General features: G+C 36.8%; 2 protein-coding genes and 1 long non-coding RNA gene across 4 annotated transcripts in view; 2 read left to right on the forward strand and 1 right to left on the reverse strand.

Moving 5' to 3' along the window:
* Positions 1-425: 425 nt before the first annotated feature.
* On the reverse strand, positions 426-23,947 carry LOC147872027 (chloride channel CLIC-like protein 1). Of its 2 annotated transcripts, none has more exons than XM_087359396.1 (7): positions 23,388-23,947; positions 16,454-16,910; positions 15,231-15,377; positions 10,729-11,002; positions 9,973-10,139; positions 4,084-4,353; positions 426-1,796 (listed from the first exon to the last, which is right to left on the reverse strand). In XM_087359396.1, exons 1-7 carry the CDS (start codon positions 23,555-23,557, stop codon positions 1,467-1,469), a joined length of 1,815 nt encoding a protein of 604 aa, XP_087215522.1. In that variant the 5' UTR covers positions 23,558-23,947; the 3' UTR covers positions 426-1,466. The 2 variants fall into 2 exon arrangements, with proteins under 2 accessions (XP_087215522.1, XP_087215521.1); XM_087359395.1 differs by having other exon boundaries at positions 4,051-4,353; positions 23,388-23,946.
* Positions 12,456-20,557, forward strand: LOC147872028 (uncharacterized). Its single transcript, XR_015538030.1, has 2 exons — positions 12,456-13,373; positions 19,330-20,557. It is a non-coding gene; the product is annotated as an uncharacterized LOC147872028 (long non-coding RNA).
* LOC110839796 (pancreatic lipase-related protein 2) overlaps positions 21,708-25,098 on the forward strand; it is a 33,437-nt gene continuing 30,046 nt past the window's right edge. The window contains exon 1 of the mRNA XM_087359397.1: positions 21,708-21,724. The gene's annotated coding sequence lies outside the window, so the exon portion shown is untranslated. The remainder of the gene's footprint in view (positions 21,725-25,098) is intronic.

Here is a 25,098-nt window from a genome sequence, read left to right on the forward strand (position 1 = left end):
AACTGAAAAAAGCGGGTCTATAGTCGTAGCTAGAAATATTTCCTTTGAAATTTCCATGGAAGGGGGTTTCCTCTTAACATAGATAAAGCGACAGGAGAGAAAACAATTCCTATAAAGAGTTATCAGACTTTTACTGAAAATGCGGCACTGCGCTCACAACGCGAGTCCTGGAGGGTTAACCATTCAGTGCTGGCCTCCATACATGGTACACAGATGTTTTCATCACATGACACTGACCTCCATAAATCATACAGAAAAGTCTTATGGTGTTAAATTTCCTCCATCATCCACAGGATAAAACACCATTCAAAAGGCTAGCATCACTTAATAGAAATCTCTCTTCAAAACTGCATTTGCATATTTCATGGGTATGGAACGGTTGGTTAAACATGAAGGTTTACATAAGATCAAAACTTAACACAGTATCCAAACAAACAAATTTATAAATATATTCTGAAAAGATACACACATAGAACTTTAATAATTAATAACTAATACACATGCAATTAAAATTATCACTTTCAAAATCAAAATAGCCAAAAATAATTATCAATACATATATTTATTTTCCAGTCTATACACAAAACTTGTTTTAAAATAATGTTGTTTAAAATTTTGTCTTCATCTTGATTTGGAGTATGCATTTAGATGTTCATTATCTGTGAAATTAATTTTTCTTTTTCAAGTTCGTGATTATGGATTTTGACATAGGAAATATAATAACAATTCAAAGAGTGTAAGATTGTAAATTAAAACGTAATACAAATATAATAAACATAAAATTAAAAATCAATAAATGCAATGCACAAAAATGTACAATAGTTTTTAAAATGTATGTATTGATAAGCCTGAAGATGATGTGGTAAACATCGAAACATGTCGTCAAAAATCAAAAGCGCTGGAAAGATGTAATATTATACGACACAGAAAGCACCATAAAATATAAAATATAACATAATGCAATTTATATTGTAAATGTTATAAAATTTTAAACAACATTATTTTAAAACAAGTTTTGTGTATAGACTGGAAAATAAATATATGTATTGATATAACACAAACATGACGCAATTAAGATATAAAAATAATTATACTGTATCTACTACAAGACTTCTCTTTTGAACATACATCTGAACTGAAGAAAGATATATGTCAAATTAGGAACATGCACTATGTATTCAATTATCCAACTAATTCTGTACAGTTTTCAGTCATTTGTTCTTCAATTAAGAGGCACAAAATCAAAATGTCACTGTCTCTGATACAGTCTTCATAAGCTGTAGTTACTTCACCATGAAGATGTCAAATGCACTGTTTGCTGAAACATTAGAACACCTTCAAATCTCATTGTGGCTTAGCCCAGAATGTCAAAGTTGTACATTAAATCACCAGCAGCTATGTAAGCAATTGTATATACATCCACACAAAATCACTAACACATTAAAAGCATCCAAGCAGTATTCAATTCATTCACTCAATATCTCAAAACTGTTCTCTTCATCTGAAAAATCAGTACTGTCACTTCTGTGCCTATTTGCTTTATCTTCAATATTTGAAGCCAATACTTCACTGCTACCTACAGTACTGACTGTTCCATCAGCAGATGACAATTCTTCAGCTCCTTCCTTTATCTGATTCTCTCTGTTATGTTCTGTGATTACTTCCACTCTTTCTGTTTTGATATGTCTGTCCTTCAATTCACATGATACTGGAGACTTTTTCAATTTCTGTTCTTCAATATAATTTTTTTGAAATGGCAGGTCGTGTTTACTCTTGACAGCAACAGTTTCAGCACCCTGTTTAAACAAAAACACATTTGTTAGTCATCAATACACGTTCAATTATAAATTTTACTTCGATCATCTGTAACAATAATGCATTGTATATATTCTGTCACATATCTAGCTTATGAGTCAGGTAGCTCAGTCAGTACAGTGACTGGCTATGGGCTGGGTGATCGTGGTTCGATTCCCGACAGAGGCAGAGGATTTTCTTCTCACCTGCGTCCAGACTGGCTCTGCGGCCCACCCAGCCTCCTGTTCAATGGGCACCAGGGTCCTTTCCTGGGGGTAAAGAAAGGCCAAGGCATGCTGCTGGCCACTCACCCCCTTCTAGTACCAAGGATGAGAATGAGTAGGAGCTATATCTCCTTTGCCCCTCAGTGCCAACATCAGCATGTAATGGGTTGGCTTTACATTTAAATCTAGCTTATATTCAGGTATTTATATGAAATCATAGGATAATTTATTCTCAAGAGATTTCCTGTTTTTCCTCAGTCCTTCTACACAAATGTTAAATTTGTCTCTCTAAATCTTATATATATATATATAAAATTTGAAATTATGGGTACGTATGTATGTTTGCTTTAGGTCAAGAACAAGTAAACCGATTTGCACCAAACCTGGCATGTTTATTCCTTGAAACCAAAACGATAATTCAGAATGGTCAAAACTCTGAAAAATGAGCCCTGATTCAAAGTCTGGTCAGAGAGATTTCCGAATCTTGGAAACTAGGCATGATGTTACAACAATGGGAAACAAGGTCATTGTTGGTTTACAATAATGACCTCAGATCAAATCATCACAACTGACTTTTCATACCACTGTTGCTTTTCTTACTCCTAATCTAAGTCTACAGTTCCTTTGAACTGTGGTTATCAACAAAGAAAACTCCGGACATCACCACCTGTAATATGGTGAGAAGAACACTTCTGGAATTTCAGTATACCCCAAAACAGAGAAGAAAATACACTATAAATAAACTTTAAAATAAATTTATATTCAGCAAATATTCAGATTATTAACATTTGTTCTGGAGACCAACTATCCTGACTGAGGATTTCCATTTTTTCCTCTAGTCTCTCCCAGCAAGTGCCAGAAGAGTACCTTAAATCAGGTCATGACTATTATTTTCCATATCCTCTCCAAATCATTATTCATTAACCATCCCATTTTTCTATACTATACAGTCTGAGCTACTGACAGCATCATTAAATAAATGACATTCAGTGTGCTGACACTAATATCAGTGAGCTCCTAAATTCTGAACTTCTGAAATATAAAAGGTTTCATTACATAAAGAAAATAACTAGATGGCTTAGGGAACTGAAAGATTCATCACCGAATTAACCAAAGCCCTCCACCGGACCCTGTCCTGGGCCAACAAAATCCAGTCTCCTTCAACTCCTATCTCCCAAAGATCCCGCCTGAGATTATCCTCCCTTCTACATCTAGGTCTCCCCAGCGGTCTCTTCCCCTCAGGCTTCCCAAATAGTGGACCCAACCAACTAGATGGCTTACCGAACTCGAAGGTTCATCACCGAATTAACCAAAGCCCTCCACCGGACCCTTTCCTGGGCCAACAAAATCCAGTCTCCTTCAACTCCTATCTCCCGTAGATCCCGCCTGAGATTATCCTCCCATCTATGTCTAGGTCTCCCCAGCGGTCTCTTCCCCTCAGGCCTCCCCACCAATACCCGGTGCACACGTCTTGTCCCATCCATGCGCGCTACATGCCCAGCCCATCTCATTCTTCTCGACTTAATCACCCTGACAATACTGGGGGAGTACATATTTTTAAGCTCATCATTATGCAGTTTTCTCCATGCCCCATCGTCTTCTCTCTTAGGCCCAAATATCCTCCCTAACACCCTATTCTCAAAACACCTGCAATCTGTGTTCCTCCCTCTGAGTGAGAGACCATGTTTCGCACCCATACAACACAACAGGCAAAATTATTGTTTTGTATACTTTAATTTTCAGGTTCTTAGAAATCAGACAAAATATTTTGAACTAAGAAGTAGCAAGCATTTCCAGAATCTAATCTCCTCCTAACTTCCTCATGTGTGTCATTTTGATTTGTTACTGTTGTTCCCAAATATTTGAACTTTGTCACACTTTCAAAGGATTTATTAGCCACCCTAAGATAATTCTGCCGCCTCTGCTGACGAGATACTAACATGTACTTATTATAGAAACAAAATATGATAAAAAAATTATGTCCATCTTCCCTTCCCTTAAACCAATCCTCTAAGAAGTTACACACACTTACCATAGCATAATGTGATTTACCACAATCACTTACGTTGGCCAAACCTTGAGACTCAAACTGATTACGCTGCTCACATCCATAACACACATCCTTTTTCTTTGGTAAAAGCACTTCCATTTCTTCTACTGTATCCCTGTGAACTGCAGCTGTATTTCCACCTGAGAGTAACCTTTGGAATCCATGAACATTCATAATGACTAATCCTTTGTCAATAGAAGCTGCTGTCTGCATAAGACTGCTCATTGTTGCATCATCTGGAACCGGCACTGAAGAAGGTTGTACTTGCTCAACTGGTTGTTTTATCTGAAAATACAATACATAATCATATGCCTGTAGGAAATGAGAGCCATATCATAAAATGTATAAACTAAAGCTTTCGCAGCAACTGAAGTTGATGAAAGACTCTCGGGTTACAAGTCGCGTCAGGCAAATGAACCATATCTTCTGCCAACATTGGGATGATGGTTTCACTCTGAGCTGGGCCTGATATCCTGTGACAAAACTGTTGTCTGCCCAGATGGCCGAGCCAGCGAGTGCGAGCATGTGACCTCAACTGCCAGTTCCCACTGGTCGGCACAAAACAAAGGATCAGATTTGTTACACAGCAGCCCTGATGATGAGCAGAGATGGTTCTTGAAACGTTGGCGGAAGATATGGTTTATTCACCATTCAGCCACCTGACACAGCTTGTAACCTGAGAGTCTTTCATCATATCAAAAAATATTACATATCAAAAAATTTCAATGAGAGTCTAGTCTATATCTGCAAAATTCTACAGTACATACTTTGCATTTTTCATACATATTTAACATGTTAAACAGTTATGTCACCTCAAGCATGAATAAGTCATGTGTTATAGTCAGATAAATACTATCATCTTCAAATTCATTCTGTAGAATGACAATGCTAGAACCTAATGTGTAATAAGCACAGGTACTAATGACATTGCAAATTAATTAAACAGGTATGACAGAAATATCAGAATTTCGTCTGCAGTGAGTTTTATGTTTTTGACTAAATCAAGGTAGTGTGGGGAAAACAAACAATTAACCTTCAGCCCATGTATGTTGCACGAAATAAATAACATCTATGAAAACTACTGTCTTCCTGGATATGCCATCTAGTCTTGTAAAAATGTACCAATGCTTCTGAGGTGCGTACTACCTCCATCATCAGGGGGACAGAGCAAGAGAGCCAATGAAAGAGTTGGGAGTCCACAGCCTGGATGGAGAAAGAGAACCATGTAAGCAGACAGGTCCGGACAAGTTTCAACCTTGTCAGGCTGCTCCTGTATCTTACCCTAATTTTTTTATGCAAGGCTTACTCATTACCCTGTCCCGCGCCGTAGCCGCGTGGTCTGAGGCATCATGCTTCGGACAGGTGATACAGAATGCGCGCCGGTTTGAGTCTCGGGGAAAGAAATTTCTCATGAGATTTTCGACCGGTGTCAACCCAGCATCGTGAGGAAATTGGGGAGCTACAATGGGTAGCATAATCCTGTCAAGAAAACTAGCAATGGCTGGGGGTTCGTCGTGCTGACCACACGTCACCCTACATCTGGTTGGATGATCATTCACCTCTGCTTAGGCATGTAAACGTGGGCCAGCAGCCAGCTAGTCGGCTTTGACTCTCAGAGGGCTGTTACACCACGGATTATTATTACTCATTACCCTGATAACAATGAAAGCAGTACGCTCCATGAGACTACATGGTGCAACATCCCAGAAGACAGCCATCTTCACACTCACTACCATGAAAACCTGAAATCTCACTATCAATGTTTACTGAAGTGTAAAGTTTATCAAGACACAGCTATTTTATCTCTGTAAAGATTTTGTTGTAGTGTCTCCAAGGGATTCTACATAATACTACTATAGTTTAATAACTAGAAAATTAACATCATCTAAAAGAAAGTCTTGGTGCTATCCTCATTACCTTTGCAGAACCATTGAACATTGTAATTGGAAACCAACAGATGGAGAATGTGGAGCATTTCAAGTACTTGGGAAGCATAGTCACGACGGACACCCTATGCACCAAGGAAGTAAAAGCAAGGATAGCCATGGCCAAGGCAGCTTTCGTCAAGAAGAGGATACTTCTCACTAGCAAGTTGGGCTTGGAGATGAAGAAGAAACTAGTGAAGTGTTACGTATGGAGTGTCGCGCTGTATGGAGCAGAGACTTGGACACTCAGGAAGAAGGAACAGAAATACCTGGAGAGTTTTGAAATGTGGTGTTGGAGAAGAATAGAGAAGATCAGGTGGACGGATCGAGTGACCAACGAAGAAGTATTGAGGAGAGTCAACGAGCAAAGAAGCATTCTGCAGGCGATTACACGAAGGAAAGCTAACTGGCTGGGACATATTATGAGAAGGAATGGATTACTGAGTGATATCATCGAAGGCCAGGTTGAAGGAAAGCGAGGACTGGGAAGAAGACTGATACAGCTAACCGACGACCTTAAACAAGGAAAGAAGATGACGTTCCAGGAATTAAAGCGAGAAGCCGAGAATAGGGACAACTGGAGAGCTCTTTTTGGGCAGAGCAATGGACCTGTCGTAAGACAGAACACTTAATAATAATAATAATAAAAGAAAGTCCACAAATGCTTCTAACAGTGCTTACATTTCTAACTTTGGCCTCCAGGTCGTTCATTCCTATGCGTAGAGGTAATGTATCTGTGGCTTTCATGTCTCTGTAAATGTGCATGATATTAGGACACATTATAATTATGACCAGCTGCCTCAAGATAGGAGCGGAACCAACTTATGCACATCAAATATACCTCAGAAAAATGGCATAATGGATCAACCAATTACACATACTATCACTATGCTAAAAAGAAATAAAAGTATTTGGTTAATCACAAACTATTATTGTGACTTAACAAGCATTTATGATGCAAATTAATATATAAAAGCAACAGTGAGTAATTTAAGATTACTGGTATAATGGTTTTATAACTTATATTAATTGCAAAGTTCTAGGAAAACAATGCAGCCACACACACAAGCTAAATATTCTGCACAGTAATTACACCAGACATAAAGAATTAGTGTTACTCCCTTACGTTTACCACTTGATATACTGGCCATCCGCAAAAGTTGCGTTGTACGGGGTTAAAGAGTCGTGGAAGGCAAGTGGAACCTAGATCTGCCCACTTCTATTAAATTTCAAAAAACATTTCATTGTTATTGATTTTATTCATTTCAACAAATAAAAAACTCTTTTCTGTAAAACAGAGCTTGAGGTAGATTAATAGAAAATAAACAGTTAAAAAAATAGTTTGAAAAAAAGTGAAACATTTGATTCTGAGCAGTTAATGTTTTCATGACAGAAGGTACGCGTATCTCTCGACCAAGTGGCTAGGAAAAGGTGGTGTAAACCCTGATAAAAACATGCAACATAACCACACAAATTGCCAATGGTATATCCTTCAAATTTCAATCATGTTTTGGACGGGGGCTTTTCATTTATTACAGACACAAATCTGCAGAGTCAAATGAGTAAAAGCAAAGCATAGGGAAGACTTCATCTTTCAATATATTGAATTAAATATTCAACATAATTTTGTTTTGTAGATGAAACAGAGAGACACATGGATAGACATGACTTCCCCATTGTGTGTTCATTATAAGCACTTTGTGCAAAGAACACCGTATTAATTGATAGTATCAACTTCCTTTCCAGTGCACAAAAGCAAGAACTTATCAAAGAGCCAGATTATTTGCAAGTTTAATTAATAACAGTACAGACATGAAATGTAGTACTAATAATAAATGTAAATCTTCTTGAAGATTTCTGTCTTCTGGGTTATTGCGCTGTGTAGTCTGGTCGATGTTAACCAACGTTTCAGAGGTCATACTGCCTCCGTCATCAGGGCGATGAATATGCCAATAGGCAACCAACCAACCAAAAAGCTCACTGAGGGCGGAGGTCTGCGCAAGCGCAAGCCTCGTCCCTACCTAGGTGACACCATTCCTGCGCTCAAGGCGCATTGCTGGAAATGGTAAACGGTCTTAATGTAAAAAACGGAAATTTTGCTGACGCTAACTGGGTTACGCCGTGGCTGGAGCCTCGACCATTCAAACTGGGATCATATGCCAATAGGGTGTGAGGAGTTGGATTTTATAGGCAGGGACGTGAAAGGTGTAGCCTGCCCCGAGCCAATGGGAGCAGGTATGGGAGTGGACCAATGGTAGCACGTGGGCGAGGGTGGGAGAGGGAGAGAAAGTAGAGAGAGAAAGGTGAGTGTAGTTGTATGGATAAAGGCCCTGAAAGGGGCCGAGTTACTGGTCTGGTTGGTTCTGGCGGCGCACTCTTGCTCGTTCTCGGAGTCCTCGGAGTGTGTGGATCAGAGGTTTCCAGGACCGGCTCAGGTGAAGTCCATCTTCCCTGTTAAAGTTATCAGGATGAAGTTCGATCTCGATGGCTTCCCTGATTAACCGGTCCATGTAGCCGGTTTTTGAGGAGAGGATAGAAGTGTCCTCTAGCTGTATCTTATGACCTCTGAAACGTTGGTTAACATCGACCAGACTACACAGCGCAATAACCCAGAAGACAGAAATCTTCATATTCACCGCTGTGAGAACCTCAAGTCTTACGTAAATCTTCTTGTTTTTCGGGTTTAACAATATTTGTTCATTTTTCCGTACTCTTTAAGGGGTCCCCAACTTTTTCAGTTGGCTTGATCAATGGACATTCGGTAGGACTCCTTGGATGAGGGATCGGCCCATCGCAAGGCCTCTACTTGTACACAGGACAACACAACACAGAACATCCATGGCTTGAGTGGGATTCGAACCCAAGGTCCCTGCGACCAAGCGGCACAAGACCCATGCCTCAGACCGCGCGGCCACTGCGGACCCCATAAATGTAAATGTAACTACTAATAACACCGCAAATTAATAAAAATAGGTATGATGGTAAGAGTAGAGTTTGGTCTACAGTCAGATTTTTCTGCTTTCATTTGATCAGGGTTGTATAGGGAAATGACGCATTAGCCTTAATCCTGTATAAGTTGTATCCAAATGTTTGATTTATGAAAAACACAATGTGTAGTTCAATATAAACCTAATACATAATAAGGCATAACTATTTTCTTTTGAAACATGATTTTGTTGTAATACATATTATATTTCATTTGAGGGTTTATTTGAATGAAAATTTTGCTGCCTAAGCATTTGGAAAAGCATGTTACTTTACATAAATGAAGAAAGATAAGACATATGGGTTAAATTCAAGGCAATCTAATGGAACACCGGGTTGCTGTTTCCATCATCAGGGTGGTGAGTAAATTTCTATCGGAGTATGTGATTCTGATACTGTCTTATAAATAGCATAAAACAAGCAGGACAGACAAGGAATAATATAAAATATAATCAGAATTAGTCCAGCATAAAGATACCTTTTGATTCATTGTTTTGAAAACTGTAGACTTATACATCAGGCATAAATGTGTTTAACTTTTCTCTCTATATTTCCTTGAGGCATTAAAATGGTATTTTTCAACTTAAAATCTGCTCTCAGTCCTCAAACACTAGTTAATATTACTCATTTACATTTTACTTAAACTGGAAACATTACTGTTTTATAAGCAGCAACCTTTTTTTTTCAGTGGCTACACAGTATGTGTTAAAAATAACTTTCTCCATTCTCCTTGGTATCATCTAATGTGACTCATTAAGTAGTGAGAAGGGGGAGGGAAAGTTTTGGACCAGGTCGCTGCATCCACATTACAAATCTGAGATCTCTGAAAGATGGAAAATTTGTAATTGCAAATGTTCAATACGGGAAATTATGACATCTCTCAAATTTCAATAACACATCTTCAAAAAACTTATTGTTGTTTTACAAGTCAATCAGAAAAGACTGAGAACCAATGCACTTTTGAAACTATAATCTTGTGTAAATACAAACGTACCTGTTGTCCAGCAGTTATTCTCTCTTGGGGTCTCTGACCAGATAACACAAGGCCCCCCATATAAAATGGCAGCTTTATTACACCACCACAGGTTGCGAATATGATGACAATAATCAAAAAAAATGACCCAATCAACACCAACCAATTGGTTCCAAATGGAAGATTTTCTGGAACATGAAAAAACATTTAGCTTTTAACAGATACATAAGGTTTAGTTCAGACATATAATTCAGGCTCGATGGTCAATGATCTTTTTCTCTTGCAGAAATTTAACTTTGTGTTTTTGTGAGTCACCAACATGTGTCTACGATGATTTTAAGGCTTAAGTGAGTGTCACAGATTAATTTGTAATTGAGACATCCATTTTAAGTAGTTTTTCTAATGAACATCCACCTCAGTACCCTCCAAAAAGTCTGATGTGTACCACATCTTTGGTCATGCTGTATCTGATGTATAAACAACTATACTTTTGATATACTTACATCAGTGGACTTGAAAGAATTAGATAAGAAGTGGTTATGACTTATTTTAAGGTCTTATTCAATTGGAATGGTTGAGGGCAACCACAAAAATCCTCAGTCAATGTAGTGCATGCCACAGTCGAGATTCAAACCAGGTTTCTCTCAAATACAAGTCAGAATCATCAACACATGCTTGGCTCAATATCAGAGACTGAATCTTTGTTTTTATATGCTTATGTACTCCACCAACAGTACAAAATGTATTTCCTATGATAAAAAAGGCAAATTTTCTTACCTAATATACCCTTTGAGAAGTTTGCAATAGCAGAGCCTAACATCCCACTTGGGTGTAGAAAAAATCCTGCTGTCATTTCAGATAAAACAACAGCTGGAGTAACCTCTAAAAATGGATCTAACATAACAGCTTCATAGTATTCCCGGCAAACTTCTGATTGGAGAGTAGATTTTGGCATAAAGTAGTCCATCCAGGAGGGCTCCGAGGGTGGACGACAATCCACAGGTATATCAGGGTTCTTTTTCATCATTGCATACTGCTTAATTTCTGCTAACTGAAATAAAAATCATATACAGTTCTTACTGAGCTATAGCACATAGTTAGCCAACTATAAACATGTTAATAATTCATAATGCTCTATATACCAATCATCCCTGGAACATAAAAGTAACATATGAGAAACACTCGGTAAGAATACATATACTCTCTAGTAAAAAGCTGAAGAATTACTGTCACTGTCATCAACATCATTATCATCCAGTGGAATTTCTGTAGGGATGGGTAATCTTATGTAAAGGTCTTCTCCATTCTCCTCCAACTTCTTCATACATGATTCTCCTATATGTGGATCTATCCTTTCTGTAATCTATTTTGCATTATCTTCCCTCACGTGGTCTTTCCACCTATTCCTTGTTCTCATCAGTGGTTGTTTATTCAACAGCAGCATTTCTGATACTCTCACAAGAATTCTAATGATGTAACATGTTTTTATCACTGCATCTTTAGTTTCATCAATTTTTCTCCTAGTAATGAAAAGTATAATAATATTTAATCACATAATATGCCTCCACATGTAGCTTTTCTCTTACTCTCTACTAGAAAGAAACAGAGATCAGTTCAGAAAGTTTTGATAATGGATTTATCGTTGTCAACTGACAACGCAAATCCAATAAAATGCCCATCTGATGCACTTCAATACCATCTGGTGGAAAAACTTGTAAAGCATGTGGCACACATTTCCCAGTTATGCTTCTTCATAAAATCATCATTAGTTTGCAATTCCCATGTCCATGACTGTTACTATAAATCCATTATTGGAACTCTCTGAACTGACTTAAAAATATTTGGTCACATATTTCTGTAACTTCTATTTCGTCACAGAGAAAATATTTGTCATACAGTAGGATTTGACGTTTTCACGGCATTAAGTCTGAAGATGGCTGTCTTCTGGGCTGTTGCGCCATGTATTCTGGTAGAAGTTTATCAACATTTCAGAGGTCCTTGCTTCCTACGTCATGGGACTCATCACTCTGATGATGGAGGCAGCAAGGACCTCTGAAATGTTGGTAAACTTCTCCCAGAATACATAGCCCAACAACCCAGAAGACAGCCATCTTCATTTGTCATACACACTGGTTCATTTCCTTCTGAAACATTATCAACAAAAACAAAAAATGAGGATCAAGTTTAATCACCAGCCATGAAAAGACACTATATTTCTTTCAGAGACATCTCCTGGAAGTGACTTTCACGACCATTATTTCCATCACTATGCAACCCACTGGACTTATCAAATCTGTGGATAAATGATACTGTATGCATGCCTTTATCTTACTATAAAAATTTGTGATTCCTCATTGTCGTAAAAAAAATGATGTCATCAACAATGTCAACTTATGTTTGTTTATACTCGGCATTGTTGTGTTCCACAACAATGCCGAGAAAACAAATAATGATTCACAACAAAAACTATCAAGCCAGTCGCATTATCACTGCTCTACAAGCAGCACGTCGCATTCTTGAATATTGACTGACAGTTGGCCTAAAACATCAGGAAAGTGAAAGACGTTATCAACTATTTGAAGTATCAACTCTAACAACTCCAACAAGGTAAACTGATACTCATTCGATATATTACGATTAAGAAAGTATTATGAAAACTGACTTTTGATCGATATTAAGACGAAGATTTGCTAGGGTGGGGCTGGACGTAAAAAGTTTACTGAACAAGAACTGTTGGCCTCTAAACAGCGACGTAAAGAACTACAACATCAGACCCATTTCAGAAATAAAGAAAAGCGAAAGAAGACTTACATTGATAAACGAGACCATATTAAGAACACATGTAGAAAAACTTATTCAACAAAAACAGAAGAGCAAAAAACAAACAAACGAAGATTTGCAAGAGTGGGGTTGGACGCAGAAAGTTGACTGATCAAGAACAGTTTACCTCTGATTAGCGACGTAAAGAACTAAAACATCAGACTTATTTAACAAATAAAGAAAAGCGAAGGGAGATTTACATTGATAAACGAAGAAAACTTATTCAACAGGAACAGAAGAGCAGATGAAAACAAACGAAAACTTGCAAGGGTGGGGTTGGACGTAGATAGTTGACCAACCAAGAACTGTTGGCCTCTGATCAGCGACGTAAAGAAGTAAAATATCAGATTACAGGAAGCGCTCCGAAAGGATTAGTCGTCGTTGTCGTCAAAAAATGACGTCATCAACAATATCACCTTATATTTGTTTATACACGGAATTGTTGTGGAACAACGCCGTGTACACAACAATGCAGGGTAAACAAATAACGCTTAGTACCAAGCCAGTCGCAATATCACTGCTCTATATTGTCTCCGAACAGCGACATTAGACTATTTAAGAAATGAAGAAAAGTGAAAGAAGACATTACCAACACCAAAAAGGTAATCTGATAATAATAATAATATTCATCCAAGTCATACTGTTCTTCAAGGGTTAAAACACTTGAATAAGACACTAAATTAACACCCCAAAGGGGGTTAGTTTAGTGTCTTACTCAAGATTTTAAAACGCAACCAACCCCCCGAATGGGGAGTTAGTCAAGTGTTTTAACCCCCCCATTCGGGGGTGAGGGTTAGTTTAGTTTCTTACTCAAGGGTTAAAACACTTGAATGAGACACTGAACTAACCCTTCCGAAGGGGGGTTAGTTTAGTGTCTTACTCAAGAATTTAAAACGCAACCAACCCCCCCCCCCCAGAGGGAGGTTCGTCAAGTATTTTAACCACCATTCGGGGGGGGGGGGGTTAGTTTAGTTTCTTACTCAAGGGTTAAAACACTTGAATGAGACACTTAACTAAACCCCCGAAGGGCAGTTAGTTTAGCATGTTACTTAAGATTTCAAAATGAAACCAACCCCCTATTGTTTTAACCCTCAATTCGGGGCGGTTAGTTTAGTTTCTTACACAAGGTTGGTTGCGTTTTACAAACTTGACCAACCCCCCCGTAGGAGCTCCGAAAGGAGCGCCCTGCTCTAGTATTCATAAAAATCATGGTATGGTGGTGCAAAGTCTGTCATTCATATTCACTTTAATATATCAACATATTTTTCCCTGTTTCCAATTATGAAACTGAGATATTAAGAGTAGAATTGTGTGGGAACATATTGCACCATAAACACAGAGACAAAATTTTATATAATGTAAATAAGGGTCTCCTTCATAACACATCAAAACCACAATGATACTTTTAATCTTCAATCAGAGATCGGATGAGAAGTGTTAGAAGAATACCACTTACATTACTTCTCATAAGTTCAATTTTGTTTAAACCTATTTCAACAATTTTTCGTTAGCCAAAAAATGTTAGGAATTTCCCCTGAGAGTGTCAAAACTAAAAATTAGATTTTTTCAGTCACACACTAATTTCCCATTGTTACAAAACCAATGCAAGCATTAAAATGGGCATTAAAAATGGACTTTAATATGTGACACGTGAAGGTTTCACCACATAGTTCAATAGAAATCCGAAACCTGCAACTTACTGTACTTCTTCCTTCAAAAGTATCACAACAAACAAGTTTAAGATAAAAATAGCATGCAAAATATCAAGATATTTCATCAGAAACAACTAAAGGGTTAATATTAACAGAGATGAAAATAGTGGACCAGATATCTCACAAGAAAAGGTTAATGTTATCCACAGTGTAAATAATGCACAAGATATTACACCAGAAAGAAACAGGTGGTTAATATTAACTACAAGTGCGCAAGATATCTAATCAGAAAACAACGTAAGGGTCAATATTAACTTGGAATCATTAATAGTAAGAAAGAACAGATATGTAACTTAAAATATCTTATTTAGATAAAATATTTTGCTAATTCTACTGGACATGTATGGTCTGACAGCCTGCATGATGGATTCACAAAAATTTCCACTCAGTATATGGATATTTGTATGTCACATTGTAATTGCAGAGGCATAATATGATTACAGATTTATAAAAAGATGGAATAATCTTGTTCTGTAATGTAAGATTTGAGGTTTTCACAACAGTGAGTATGAAGATTTCTGTCTTCTGGGTTGTTGCGCTGTGTAGTCTGGTAGATGTTTACCAACATTTCAGAGGTCATACTGCCTCCGTCATCAGGACAGTATGACCTCTGAAACGTTGGTTAACATCGACCAGACTACACAACGCAATAACCCAGGAGACAGAAACCTTGTTCTGTAATATTTCTTACATACCATTTACCCTTAACATTATAAAGATGATAATGTGTAATATAATGTGTCTTACCTTGTATATTCGACAATATGTCACTGAAAAGCTTATTATGAATGATGATGCCAAGAACATTATCATAATTCTCTTAAAGCTGTGGCCATTCATTACCTTCCATATGAAGAACATGGGCAAGCAGCCAAGCACAACTGCCATTAACATCTGAAAAATATAAATGAATATTAATAAAGGAGAGATTCTCACTTCTGTAAATAAGAATGTGAACAGTACAGAAATTATGATATTAAAATGGATCCTTAAAATATTTAAGTGTGGGCTGAATTTGTCTGGTACTGGATAATAATGGACAGTAATAATCAGTGAGATCTGGGGTTCTCAGAGCAACGATTATAAAAAAGGCTGTCTTCTTTGATACTGCACAGTGCAGTCTGCTAGAAATAACCAACTGACTGATGTCATAACCGTGCAAATAATAGAGACAGTAAGTTCATATGAAACATGAGTCAATACTTACCAGACTACATGAGCAATACTCCATAAGACAGCTATTTTTATACTGTAATGATACTTTGGGTTGCATAACTCAAGGAAAATTTCTTGACCAGATAAACGACTATTAGTTCTGACAAAAAGACTCAGTTGCACAGAGTGGGAACGTGCTTCAACACAGCTAAATATACATTGTTTGTTTACAGATGGAGATACAGCCACTCCAAACATGTTTATTCCAGAGATATTTACGAGTAAAAATTTGAAAATGGGATAACTTTCTGTCGTTTGACAATCCAGTGCTTGTCTTACCTGCATCTGTATTTTATAGTTTGCATAATACTGTTCACAGATTTACTGACTGAGATCGCGTGGCATATGTAAATTGGAAAAAATAACAGAAAATTCCAAATATAAAAATCAAACATTAAATTTACAATTCTGTCCTGAATACAAAAGTGTTTCACAACTTCAGGCTTAAATATAAGATTGTAAGAAAACTGTCCATCTGTCTTCCGCTTGAAAAGAAGTCATGATGCCAACCACACCTAGTACCCTATAGGAGGTTGTCAAAATAACAGCTATTCTTTAAAAAAATTATGGACCTTATTACTCCATATATTTCTGTAGATTTAGTTTTGTTAAAATGTTTCAACAAAAACCAGGAGTCCAAGCTGGTCAGATTTGAGAAGCCACATTACAAACCACATACAGGCAAGATTAAAGTGTCCATGGATTAAATGAAGGATTCGCAAAAATGCGTTACTGTATTTCAATAAATTGCTCACCTCTCTAGACTGAATATAATCAGTCACAACAGACCATGGAATATACTCTTCAAGAAAAATGTTTGAGCTTGATGACATGAGAGCAGAAGATAAAACATGGTCCAATTGAGGAAGTGAGACATCATTACTTCCTTTGCTGAATTTCTGTAGTATTTCCAATTCTTTTGGTGTTACTGTAATATGAAGATGTATATCCAAATTCTGTGGCATGTCCTCATTTAATTTACTCACTCTCAGGAGGATGTTTATAAACCTTTTCATATATACTTTATTTTGTAAACATTCATGTTGTTCTGGACCCTTTTGCTTAGAAGATGGCTTTGAAGAGGGGCTATTTTTCGAATCATTTGATAGCTTTGAACAATCATTTAGTGACTGCTTGCAAAGTTTCAATTCGTCTTCAATTGATGCTTTTTCCTCATTTGTCACACAAACTTCAGTTGCTCGGGGTGGATTCCTGAAAAAATGAAGACACTATAAAAATGCAGAAAATTAAATATCTGAGTAAAGAATAACATTTATCATAAACATGACTAACTAAGTAACTAACTAGATGGCTTACAGAACCCAAAGGTTCATCACCAAATTAACCAAAGCCTTCCACCGGACTCTGTCCTGGGCCAACCATGGTTGTGCCAAAGAGTCCGTCCTGCTCTGAGGCTTAGTTAATTTGTTCGTAACAATGCTGTTTTTTATGGTGAAAGATTGTTAGCCTCACACCCAACCCCCAAGCTGGAGGACTACCGCTGCTGGCTGTCCGCGACTGCTTATTCAATATATTTGCAGCTAACCTCCATGACTGGAGGTTGTTTCTCTATCCGAAACCTGAGGATGCGCCATGCCATGAGGACAGGGACTCTCTAAACTTCATGGATATGACAGTTTTCAAACAGACATCACTTCATCACTTAAAAGCAGGTCCTAATGAAGTCTGATTTAGGGAATGAAAAGATATAGAAAGATCTAAATAATACAAAGTACTATGTTTTCTAACAGAAAGAAATATAATGAAAAACTGCTACTAAATACAAGGTTCAACAAAATAATGTTCTCATCTTCATGTAGTCTGGTAGAAGTCTCACAAGGCTTGTGAATAAAAAGGAGCAATTTAATGTAGCATTAAAAAGATACTTAATTACACACTCCTTTTACGCTGTCAATGAATTTATATTGTTTACAAATAAGTGATAAATTATCTTCTGTGTGTAACGGTTAGATTTATTTGTTACTTATCATTTCTTTAGGTGAACCCTTTGTGTTGTATTATGTGAAATTTATATAATAGTATGAATTGTACTTTATAATATGTATTGTATTATTATTATGATTGAAAGGAAAATTCTACGGAAAATCTTTGGCCCCCTAAAGAATATAGATGGATCATATATAATGCGGAGTTAGAAGAATTTATCCATCATGAGCACGTTGTGAGATATATTAAATCACAACGGTTAAGATGGGTTGGACATGTGGTCAGAATGGGAGAGGATAGACTGCCACATTTGGTATTAAACCAGAAATTGTGGGGAACAAGACCAAAGGGAAGACCAAGGGGAAGGTGGATTGATATGATAGAGGAAGATATGAGCAAGATGAAAGTGTGCAACTGGAAGAAGTTAATTGAATAAAAATTTACTTGGATATTATCCATCGTCTAGTAATAAAACGTAAAAAACGTAAAACGACGTTTCGGAGATGGGGCTCTATCTCCGTTTTACGTTTTTTACGTTTTATTACTAGACGATGGATAATATCCAAGTAAATTTTTATTCAATTGACTCTTCACCATCGTCAAGAAGTTTTAGATTTGGAAGAAGTTAGCTCAAGATAGGAAGAGATGGGGACATATTGTTTGGGATGCCAGAGCCCACCAAGGGCTGTAGTGCAAGAGAAGAAGAAGAAGAAGATTATTATTATGACTTTTTCCAAATCCTATTGTCATCTTACTATCTTATAGATCCATGGAATGTAATAAAATATGTATGTATCTTCAGACTCACTGCCATGAGAACCTCAAATCACACTCTTCATCTTCTTGTTCATGAAGAGTGAAAAATAAATACTGTATATATTGCAAACAAAATGTCATACCTCTCTGTAATTAAAATTTCCAGAGAACCTGTTTGTTCCCTTGCAGTGGCAACAGTACTTGTAACACAATAGCTACAATCTCAGATTTAAACATATTAAAGTGATGAATCAAAGGAACAGATTTCTGATAGAACATATGAGTCCTGATGAATAAGTATTTTGACTGAATATCTGAATAATAAGATAGGTATTCTACTTCCAAGATTGAGAAGGAGGTTAGTTAATCCCTTTTAACATAGGCTGTGATAGATTCCACAAAAAAATATTACTTTAGCAATAGCAGAACATTTTTTGAAGATTTATTATTACCAGAACATTATAATCAGTGTAGCTAGTAAATCACCTACCTCACATATTTGTGGGTCTCCCATGTTCCTGTTATTGATCACAGAAATGTAAAAAAGTATGAAGTTGGGGTTGTCTCTACAGTCATAACTTTCATATCAAATGTTGTAAAGAAAGGTCAAGTGATTCAAAAGTTGAAAGAAGGGCAAACTCAAAACCCATATGCAAACAGCATAGTGACCTCATAAGCCTACCCATTTTTCTTAACAAAGGAAACTAAGCTTCGAAAGTACATAACCTTGATATACAGCATGTTTGTTAAAAATCTTATTCATGATTCTATTATCTCTGTTCCCATAATCTAGTACTGTATATGATTATGCAATCCCATTCCAAAACTATTTATATGGCTATCAGACGTAAACATGCATTATCACCTTACGAAATATACACGTGAAGCAGTGAAAATAACAGTGTGTCTTTTCTAATTATACATGTAGCCGGTCACAGTGGGCACGCGGTCTGAGGTGTGGGCCTCACGCGCTTGGGCTCTATGGCTATGGATTTGAATCCCACTCGAGGCATGGATATTATCTGTGTCTTTCTGTGTTGTGCTGTCCTGTGTGCCTTGTGATAGGCTGATCACTTATCCAAGGAGTCCTACCAAATGTCTGAACAGATCAACGAAACCTCCAAAAAAGGAGGCTCCTATGCTCCACATACAAGTAAAAAGGGTATTAAAAATAATTATACATTTACAATTATTTTTATTCATGTAAAAGGAACTGCATATCTATCTCACTACCATGTCCTGAATAATTACATATTTTAAAGAATTACATTAATGGAATAGCACACTCCAAATTACTCATATGCATTGAGAAAAACTGATTATTCAATGCGTTTCTATCAACAGGCAGCAAGTCACAATAATTTCTTGATATTTCAGTTGACTCTGTAGTTAAGAAAATTAGTAGGGCTAATAATCTAATAAAAATCAAATGCAATGACCACACGATAAAGTAAATTAATGTATTCAGGAAGCTAATTTATAAATCTTGTGTCTGTGTGATTATATTAAACAATAATATACAGTGGGGCAATGTTCAGCCTAAGGACTGTGTTTGAACATCGAGCAGTTTCCTGTTATGGCAATATTTCTTGGCCAGCCTGTTCACCTGATCTGTCGGCTTGTGATTTTCTTTATGTGGCTACAGACACATCTGATAGACTTAAACAATCAAAAACAGAGAACTTCTGAAGAAATTAATGCCATATCACCAGCCATGTTACTGCACATGATGGAAAGTGTTACGAATTGAGTGCATCAATCTTGTTAGACGACATCTGTCAGGTGTTATTTTTAAGAAGTAACTATATTAAAATATTCCTCAATGAAGGCAAACACTTGTCTTTCAATTCACATTAATTTGAATAAAGTGTGGTGAACTAGTGTACTTTTACAAATGATGAATGAATGCTGACCCACTCTGTATATGTATTTACATCTATACATAACACATTCAGTTTGACTGATCCGAAAGTAAACATATCTTATATGATTACATCAAACTGGCTACATGTTTTGATACCATACACATCATTCTAAATATGTTAGTTTTTCCAGAATACTTCAAAATGTTCACATGTATGCTTCCAACAAAACTTACACACTATGTGTTGGTTTACTTTTATTTTTAATCATAAAGGAAATTTGTTTCAGTTGCAGATGGAGTGGTATGTCACAACTCATTGCAAGTTTACTTGTAGCATTATATTCATGGTCACACAAAAATTTCATGTGTGATGTGTTAAGATGTCCATAACTGACTTCATTTGTGAGCAAACCCACATCAGTTACATTACTTGTTAATGCCTGTAAGTGTGATCTTAAATAGACTGTGAAGTGTATATTAAAACATCTTCTAAACGCGGCAATGAACATTTGTTCCATGAAACGTGGAGAATTTCTTGAACAAATGAGGGACTCTGAGCATTTTAATTATTCTACTCCATAGAGTTTGTTGCTTTGTACTGAATTCTTACATAAATAATTTCAGACAAGATTGATGTTTAGCATATATTAATGGTGAGTACCTCAACCATATTTTTCTGGAGAATATTGAAAATGGCAAAATGGGCAAGCTTCAAAGTTGACTATGGTACAGTATCATAGTAATTAAGTGATGTTGTCGACAATCTACGCCCTAATAAACATACATTTTACATATAAAATCACAATTCACTTGCATATTTATTACAAACCAAAATCAACTTCCAAAATATACATTCAAATGAGAATTAATGTTTCATAAATCAGGTTATGGCTCTTTTGCATACATTTACATTCCACTAATTTTAATGCAAACTTAGCTCATTATTAAATTTTTATATTTTTGGTACTAAAATAATCCAATTTTTATTTTTAATTATAACTGATCTACCTTTTACTACACAGAAAAATTAATTGTAAGACATAAGAATCAGAATTCCATTTCAATTTATGTAATAGTTAAACTGAAATGTCTTGGTTGCTCTATGCTGTTGAGTGAGCTTTTATTTCTTTTGCTGATGCTGACAATCTTTTCTCAAGTAACTGACTCAGCGAAATTTAAGAAACCTTTCTCTATCTTTTTCTCTTTCTTTTAACTTGCATGAGACTGATGGACACTGAATATCTCACTACTTAGGCAGAGTCCAATTGATCTTTGAGGTGGTAATTAGGAAAAGACAATAGATAATTTTGAACCTATACAGTGGCCTGTATCCAGCATAAGTAATAAAACTTAAAATCACAAGCATATAAGCATAAAAATTATTCAATACAGTAGTTAATTTCCACACACAGACCCAGAATTTGTGGCTATTAGACACATGGTGTGATGGTGAACAGAGGTAAGTTTCCTTATTTAAAAATAAAATTATTAAAGTATTTTAGGGTATTCACAATACTACAGAAACACATGGCAGTATAGTAAATGTGTCAGTAATATAATTAAAAACAGCCAGCCCAGAATTTTGCTACATACTAGCTGTGTTTTGTCCCATCCCCGGTAATGAGCCATGGATTTATCTCTGCCACATTACAAACTATGTCATTTATTTTCAGTCGTTATAATGCAATGAAATAAAATTCCATTTTAATATTCATATGCATTATCAAAATAAATATTATAGCTTGACTAACAAAAATTGCATCTTTTCCTCTCTCAAAATAAATGATGAAAGAAAACACGTGAACTGAAGATATTTTACAATATTTCCAGAGTATTCTTACATCGGTAGATCCCCAACCAGTGAATTAAACTTTCAGCATCACAGGTGTCTAGATTTCATAATATTTAAACTCTGATAGATTAATAACATGCTGACGAAGTTAGAATTCCTTCCTTAGTGAGGAATTTTGTGTCATGCAGCCCATAATTATTCACTTTGGTCCAGAATGGTTCTTAGGTCACCCACTCTGCTAACAACAGGCACTAGAGCTTCTCTCCCCAGGGGTAAAACAGCTGTAAAACTAAAACACATCGCTCTAATGTTGCAAAGTAGAAATCTGTGGAGATTTACCTCCATTGCATGCCTTCATGATGTGCTGTTAGGCACAGGGACCATTTTATATTTCACCTTTTAATTTCAAAATTTAAAATTAAAGAATTTCATGCATGTTACCTTACACAGTTAACAAAAAAACAAAAACATTATTTATCCAGATAAGAGACTGAAATTATGTTATTATCTTCATCTCAGTATGTTTCTTTGTTAAATTCTTTGCTAAAATGCAGCCTTTCTTAGATAACCAGAGTTATTAAATTATTAAATTCTCAGATATAAACAGCACTATGAGATGAGATTTCAGGATCTCACATCAATGAGTATGGCTGTGGTATCTTCAGGCCATGATGATAAACTTAATCCAGAGTTAACATGTTTTCAGATGGGGCTTCAATATATTTAAATGGACAGGTGACCACACAGAATTACTACAATTATGGGATCCTGGGTCTGTTTAGAAGGCATAAAAAATATATCCAAACCAATGAGGTACATTTTCAACAGCTCCTGTAACAAAAGCAAATAAACCTCTCTAGGACACTGCAGAATATTACTATTGTCACAGCTGACCAACTTGGAAAGGTGGCAACCAACACAGTGTTCACACAGAAAGGATGTGTTCTGGTACAGCAAGCAAAATTCTCCCTGTAGTTTCAAAGTTCATACAAAAGTTGTTTTTGATCAGGGCAAGAACATACTTTCAGTGCCTGTGACCGTAAACTTCAAAGCATACAGGCTTTCTACTGCAATGCAAACTTATACTAATATACCAAACATCTAGATGGAGTCCGCTTTGTACATACCATATTAACCTAAAAACAAATGGTTCAAAGACTGTCCTAGCACATTATATATAAACTGTCTTTAACAAGGGACAAGACTGCAAAACAAAAAACGGCTTGCTGTAACGTACGTTGTCATACAACACAAAAATTGGAGGTGTTTAAACTTACTGTATTAACATAATTACTGATATTAAAAGTAATAAACAAAATTTGTCACAAACCGTGGCCGCTCTTTCAGAGTCTTAGAAGCATGATCATAGATCACTCTGTTAAGTAGGTCTGGATCAACCCATTCCTCTTCATGGCAATTACAGTCCGAAGATCCATTAATGATCCGTGTATATAAAACCACCAACAAGGTTACAAAATACAGCGAAAATGAAATCTCCATTGAACAGTGCCAACTAACTGTTGCGAAAAGGACTGCGACGTTTATGATTTCTAAAATTGTTAGGTTATGGATTTTAACACTACTATTCCCCCAAGCAAAAACACACGCTGATAAGGCCTATAACACCTTCTGCCGGCAAAGACGATTTGCAAATTCTCCTCTCGCCCTTGGGAGACACGTGGTACAAATGTTACTGTCTGTCCTGCAAAAATTCGGGTGCTCTGTGCCTTCTGCGCTCCGTAAATACTCAGACGATTGTTCTAGACGTTCACGACCGAACAAACTCTTATTTGACACAGAAATTACTCTGAAGAGTCGCATAACAAATGTAAGAACGTTTTCGAGGGATAATAACGGCCGACGTACGCGCTGTTCCAACTAATAAACACCCACCCCAAGTCGATTGCAGAGGCAGAATTTACGTGGCATTTCTAAAAGCAACAATTAACATTACTTATGTGATACATACTTACGACCAAGGCGTTGCAAAGAATAATACAATTGCTTCTTCGTTATTAAAAAACAAAATACAAGAACATGAAATGACAGCGGGCGAGGGACGCGGTGAGTGCGCTGTAACAGCCCAGCGTCTCGTCTTATCTGGAATGCCGTATAGTGGGTCGCTGTTATTACTAAAAGAGCGATGTTACGCTGGCATGACGAAGATTCCAAATTTTGTGAATATCAAGAGAAGGGGGGCCACCCCCCCATAACACAGACGTGTTCCTGACAATCCTAACCTGATTTATGTTTCCCTCCTTTACGACATGAAGATGGACGAACCGAACGGAGATAATGCAGATGTTTCCTGTGCTAACGAGCGGTCTCAGTTCGAATCCGATGAAAATTTTATTAAATTTATTAGCGGGCACGAAGCTTATTTATGCCGCGTCTCATTTCTCAATTACTGTCGTTTTCGGAATAAAGCCGAATATCCCGTCGACGAAGGTACCTTTAAAACCTCAGCAGCTTTCAATGGAAAGCAACGTCTTTTAAGGCTTTGACCGGGATGTTCTTTGGTTAAATCTTATGTGGTACCGCCTGATTCGACTTCTAATGGTTAAGTGAAGTGTTTTCTTCGCGGTACGGTCTGGATTCATAAATAATATGAAGACGAGCTTCGGCTTCAAAGGGTTAAATAAAAGATAGCATATATTTAATTCGTAGGTTTGTTTTGGCAACAACGACAATCCTTTCACGCCACAGATGAATTAATTCACGTTGTCTGTTACTGTGTACTACGTGTCTTAAGTTGGCGACTGACTTATAACATTTGCCTGTAATGTAACGTATTACAAATCGAGCATTACACAAGTGAAGACAGCGAACGGAGCCGCTCACGCTCGCGGGCGCTCCATCGTGTTGTCGGTTTTTTCGCGAATCCCTTTGAGTGTTACATTACAAGTCAGTCAGTCAGTCGAGCGGCGTCGTAACGAGCATTCACGAGTTATTTAAATAAGAGTAGCGTATTAAATGGAACAAAGATAACACAACCTCCATGTCCGACATATTGAATGAAATGAATGGAGCACAGTCGAGCC

This window comes from Zootermopsis nevadensis, unplaced genomic scaffold (genome assembly GCF_977971745.1).
Source record: "Zootermopsis nevadensis isolate Lab colony 2312 unplaced genomic scaffold, Znev_1.0 Znev_ptg000031l, whole genome shotgun sequence".
In the NCBI taxonomy this organism is placed as follows: domain Eukaryota; kingdom Metazoa; phylum Arthropoda; class Insecta; order Blattodea; family Termopsidae; genus Zootermopsis; species Zootermopsis nevadensis.